General features: G+C 36.3%; 1 protein-coding gene and 1 pseudogene across 1 annotated transcript; both read left to right on the top strand.

The window, feature by feature from the left end:
- The first annotated feature begins 372 nt into the window (after positions 1 to 372).
- On the top strand, positions 373 to 4,289 carry LOC105176863 (putative amino acid permease 7). Its single transcript, XM_011099797.3, has 7 exons — positions 373 to 722; positions 1,009 to 1,245; positions 1,712 to 1,805; positions 2,438 to 2,652; positions 2,881 to 3,014; positions 3,132 to 3,359; positions 3,697 to 4,289. The coding sequence occupies exons 1-7, from the start codon at positions 626 to 628 to the stop codon at positions 4,096 to 4,098; spliced, it is 1,407 nt and encodes a 468-aa protein (XP_011098099.1). The 5' UTR covers positions 373 to 625; the 3' UTR covers positions 4,099 to 4,289.
- A 500-nt stretch (positions 4,290 to 4,789) lies between these two features.
- Positions 4,790 to 5,224, top strand: LOC148784498 (polyphenol oxidase II, chloroplastic pseudogene; annotated as a pseudogene).
- The last annotated feature ends 776 nt before the right edge of the window (positions 5,225 to 6,000 follow it).

Here is a 6,000-nt window from a genome sequence, read left to right as displayed (position 1 = left end):
CAGTGCATATGATGTCTTTTCAAGCAAAAAAATCAATCTGAAAATAATTATATATAGAAAAATTTTACAAAGTTGAGATGATAAATTAATATAAAAAATTTATATAATAAATGCAAAACCAACCATGTGACAAAATGTAATTTACCCTAATTTATTTTGGGAAATGAGTAAAAATCTTTTGTGAAAAATAAAATAGTAAATTATCTCTGGATTTTGAAAAATAAAGCAAATTAATCCCTATTTGTTTCATTTTTTAAAAGACATGAGTAATTTGTTAATTTTTTTTTAGGAAAGAGTATTTGCTCATTTAATATAATGCAGGCTAAATTGCATTTAACACAATTTATTTTGGACGAAAATGCAAAGTTATTGCAAAGAGCACAGAAGTCTTGTACGAAGGAAACTAAACACTGCCACAGGCCTTCAAAGATGCAGTTGTGTCATTTGCCAGCCAAATTATCATAAATAAAATTTATATTGTAGCCAAGAATGATCAATACGGCTCTTATTTTGAAGTCAGCAGTCTGTTTGGCAGCTTAAACTATTAGAAAAGAAGATTTCAGGGGAAGTTGAGACAGTACAGTGGAGCTTTCTTGCTGCAGCCAATAGCCGCGAGATAAGCAGCATGGTTGAGGTGGAGGAGAAAGATGAACACTCCTATCCTTTGCTCACAGATGTTGCGTCTTCATCCACAGATTCTCATGCTTCTCTCAAAAGAACTGGTCAGTTTTAGTCCTGTTTTTTCTTACCTTTCTGATTGTAGCTCCTTTTCCATTATCTTTGCATTTCTTGGATTAGTTTCTGTGAAAATTTTCGATCTTGGCATAATTGGTGAACTCTTGATACTCCTTTAGTGTATAGTGTATGTGGTGATAATGGGCTTGAATGTTTGATGAGTTTTTTGTTTGTTTTTTATGTTCTTGGTGAAGAAACTGATGTTATTTTATAGAAAAAGATTTAAATTTAGGGGTTGTGTTCTTTTCTGATTTTTGTGTTTGGAATGTGAAGGGACTGTCTGGACAGCAATTGCCCACATAATAACTGGAGTTATAGGGTCAGGGGTGCTGTCACTAGCGTGGAGTGTGGCTCAGCTGGGGTGGATTGCTGGTCCTCTGTGTATGGTGGTTTTTGGGCTAATAACTATTGTATCTTCAAACCTTCTTTGTGATTGTTACAGATATCCTCATCCTGAAGTGGGCCACATCAGAAATAGGTCCTATGCCGAAGCCGTGAGTTCTTATCTAGGTAATGAATGATATATCTATATATCGGTCCCAGTTATAATCTTTAGGTTGATCGGCACGATATGCCCGTGTGCATCGAAAGCATAGAGAAAAGCGGATAAGAATTGTGATAGGATTCGTCACTTTGAAATTCGATGTAGGACAACGTATGATCAACTAAGTTATAGTAGTTTAGAGCTTTGGAGTTTGGTAGTTGATCCAGGCATGTTTATGATTTTGGTTGATTTATCTCGCTTTTCTTTTCTACTGGAGAACGTTGAAGAACTCTTTATGGTATTAGTTCTCTCCTATCCTTTGGCTAATGAGCAACAACGATCAATGGTGAGGAACTCGTGCTCATAGCAAGTTGTTTTAGGGGTACTCGAATATGAAATGACCAGGTTGTAATTTGTGCTTTTGGGTGAATAAAGTATTTTCAAGAACTCTTAGAAAGTGTGCTATAACAGCTATAAAATGTTCTTTGTCAGGGAAGAAGAGTATGTGGGTGGCTGGAATATTTCTTCAAGAAAGCTATTACGGATATGGGATTGCTTATACTATAACATCGGCCATCAGTATGAGGTATCCCATTATGTTTCCTATGCCTGATTTTTTTCATATGATTTGAGAAGATTCCAAGCCCCTATCATGCTATGACTGGATCTTGAAACGTGCAATTTGATCTTCAGTTGCAAAAGAAGTATATCAACAACTTTTCCGCACTGTTGTCATGCTCAAACAATAGGAGAACTGTGACAGTATTCATTATCCTTATCTTTAAAAAAAGCTACCAAGTTACTACGTCGACAATAGTGAGGGCTCAAATGGTGAGCTTTGGTGCATTTTCTAATTCTTTGAATAGTAGTTGTCAGTAAAACTTGCAATGGATTTCTTGTACAGAAATCAAACCTTTGTTAGAAATTGCAGAGTAGTTCTCTGTAGACGTCCATTTATTGATTCGTAAGAGAAGGATTGATAACGTATCTGTAAGTTTCTCAGAAAACTACGTGCTCTGTCTTTAGTGTTGCAGATTTTGAAGGTTACTCAACTGTTATTTCTCATTTTTAAAATAACAATTTTGAAACAAAAGTTCTGAATGTTATGTACAAATCCTCCTGCGTGTTCATGGTTTTGCTGAGTTATGTGGTACTCGATTTCTTCTCAACATCGTGTTTGCCAAATGTGTAATTTATCTTCGTCTGTTGTTGGTGTAGGGCAATTCTGAAATCAAATTGCTACCACAAGGAAGGGCATGATGCTCCCTGTGAATATGGAGACAATTTGTTCATATTGCTGTTCGGTGCCGTTCAGGTAGTATTCTCTCAGATACCCGACTTCCACAACATGGAGTGGCTCTCCATATTTGCTGCTATTATGTCCTTCGGCTATACCTTCATTGGGCTGGCTCTTGGTTTCGCAAAAGTAGTAGGTATTGTTTTGTCGTTTTTAATGGCTATGGATTTCATTTTCTCTAATAGGCACAACTATGCATGGTTCATGGTAGCAGAAGAAATTCAATTCACAACTGAGTAGTTTCTGGTTGACAAAACTGAACAGAATGAATAAGTTCTGTAATTCAAATTCGGGCACATCAAATGATATCTTAATAAGTCCAGTTTGCATTTCTGACCATGTAGATAACTGTTGGCCAATGCAGGAGATGGACAGATCAGGGGCGACTTTGGTGGAGTCCCTACAACTACTGTCGCTCAAAAAGTATGGCTCTCGTCACAAGCAATCGGAGACATTGCTTTTGCTTTCACGTACAACATCATTCTTTTGGACATTGAGGTTAGAAATAGTTGTTGCTATCCCCTTGATTCGCCTATGATACTATCTTTTGTCTTATAGTTACAAACTCAGTACCTCAGTACCTAAATAGTTAAAAACCAAACTTGTAAATGTAAGGATACTCTCAAAGCACCTCCTCCAGAAAACAAGACAATGAAGAAGGCATCAACTATAGCTATACTTATTACCAGCTTCTTCTTTCTCTGCTGTGGATGCTTCGGATATGCTGCTTTTGGCAATGAAGCACCAGGAAATCTGTTGACAGGCTTCGGATTTTACGAACCATACTGGCTCGTTGACATCGCTAACGCATGTATTGTTCTTCACCTTGTCGGCGGGTACCAGGTTAGCTCCCATGTTGACGCAAAACTAGTTGACGTTCTTATAGAAATTATGAGATTTTGGAATGACTTGGGTAAAATACACAACATAACCCTGTAAAAATACTAATAGGCAAAAGAATCCATTGAGGGGGTAAAAAGGAACAACTCGACGCTCAGGACGTATTGAGATTCCTTTTTAAAAATTCATAGGTTGCGTTGCCTTTCTACTTATGTTTCTGGTTCAGAGGGATTTTGAACCTAGTTGTGTTTTCACAGGGGGTAAACTGCAATTAACCCAAAATGAGTTTATATCTAGCCTTTTCATCTTTTTGAATGGTAACATTGTTGTACGCTTGTAGATATACAGTCAACCATTGTTTGCAGTAGCTGAAAGGTACATAGCGAAGAAGCATCCTAATAGCAGATTTGTGAACGACGAGTACATAGTTAAGCTCCCACTGCTGCCGCATTTCAAGTTGAACCATCTTCGGCTATGCTTTAGAACTGTATATGTTGCATCTACAACTGGACTTGCAATAGTTTTCCCCTATTTCAACCAAGTTCTAGGAGTTCTTGGGGCCTTGAATTTTTGGCCGTTGGCGATATATTTCCCGGTGGAGATGTATCTTGCACAGAACAAGATAAGAGCTTGGACAGCTCAATGGATAGTTCTTCAAGCATTCAGAGTTTTCTGCTTGTTATGCACAATTTTAGCTTTCATTGGGTCGCTGGAAGGACTTATAAGCAGCAAATTAAGCTAGGAATTGGCAGTATGAACTGATAAATCTGTGCTTTGCATTGATATTCTTTTCGCAGTTTATGAAGCGGAAGGAAATCATAGTCTGGTTCAGCTTAAATATCAACTCCAATCTTCTGTAATATGAGATGTAGTTACTATAACTAGCTTATCACACGAATGGATAGTTATGATATGGATGGAGGAATTTCTCAATTTTATAGTATTGTTTACAAATCTACTTAGGATGAACCCATTCTTCCAGACTATAACAACAATTGAGTAATTACACTTTCTACTTAGGATGAACCCATTTTTCCGTAATTCTAACGTTGATGCCATTAATCAAATCTAATAAAACCAGCCATATCAGTTCAAAACACCGATTCAAATGAACAGAACATATCACATCTTCCAGACATTTCCATCAATGATTTCTTGAGGAAATTGATAAACATGAGCATAGCACGTTGTAAATGCATATGTGAATTTTCTCTCTTTCCTGCGGAAACTAAATTAAAACGAATTGGAATATATTTCACAAATATGACAAAAAAGGGCCGACTTTCCTTACCAATGCAATAATAAATAGAGACCTCCACACGCTGAATATTACACATATCACCAAATCCATGTCATCTTCCTTCTCTCATTCAAGAATACATCATGTTCCAGGGCACAATTTCCAGCCACGAGCCCTTGTACGCGTGACTACAATGGCAAGAGCATCCGATGCCCCAAGACTAAACACCCTACAGTTCCCTCTGAAACTTGAAAAACCCGTCAGCGTTTTAGTCCCCAGGCCCAAGAAATCCAGGTCCCAAGAAGAAAAGGATAAAGAAGTAGAACTGCTATCCATCCAGGGCATAGAGTCGGACGCACGAGAATTTGTGAAATTCAACATTTTATTGGACGAGGAAGATGAGGATGACCGCGATAACTTGGCCCAGGCTGCGTATGCCGGCACCTTTTCCCTATTACCCCGTCGAGGCAACACTCCGACGAAGATAAGGGCAGAGACCAGCCTGGAATTGAACAAGCTGCTGGAAGAGCTGGGCGTTGAAGATGATGAGGAAATATTGGTCACTTTGGTACCAGTAGCTGGGAATATTACCATTGGAAGTATCAAGATCATATATGTTCCTTCATAAGAATGTGTTGTCAAGTACTCTTTTGAGTAGAAAATGTTCAGTAATAGCTGCTGGTATTTTGGTGAGAGAAAAGAAAGGAATTTCTATTTTCTGTAATGGGTTAATTATTTCCACCTTATTATCATATAAGAAAATTAAATTTTACTCCAAATAACACATGTGTGTCCTTTTTTTTTTTTCCATATTAAAATTTGAAATCTGTTAATTACTGGACAGTCTCATGGTTCAAATTGCATCCACGATAATATTGGTATGTATTGTTTTACATCAAGGTCCAATATTGTTTTACATCAAGGGACGGTGTATCAAAATATTATTGTGCCATACGAAACAAAAATATTTATTGAAACTTAAAAAATTGAAAACAAAAATATTATAAAAAATTAAGGACCACAAATATTACTACATAATTTTACAAACCAAAAATCTTTAAATTTGTAATCGATAAAATTAATCATAGAAGCGCATAAGAAATTAATACATTAAAATAAAATATAAACACATAAATTAGTATTAAATAATTGGTTATGGCAGCACCCCCTTCATAATTGCATTTTTTCTTAGAAATATTCATATAACCCAATAATTTAAATTATATGTCACTCAAATATATTACGTAAACATCACAAAATGGCATACGTCATCAAGATATGGTATTTATTCCCTAACCATAGCATTTATGAACATAAGAAAAGGAGAAAAGTATAGTTTCAGATATTACAAAACTTAAATTATAAATCTACTGAAAGTCTAATATATATATGCAATTATATAGC

Source organism: Sesamum indicum, linkage group LG13, assembly GCF_026168435.1.
Source record: "Sesamum indicum cultivar Baizhima isolate 11 linkage group LG13, ASM2616843v1, whole genome shotgun sequence".
Classification (NCBI taxonomy): domain Eukaryota; kingdom Viridiplantae; phylum Streptophyta; class Magnoliopsida; order Lamiales; family Pedaliaceae; genus Sesamum; species Sesamum indicum.
This window is presented reverse-complemented; position numbering and strand designations above follow the sequence as displayed.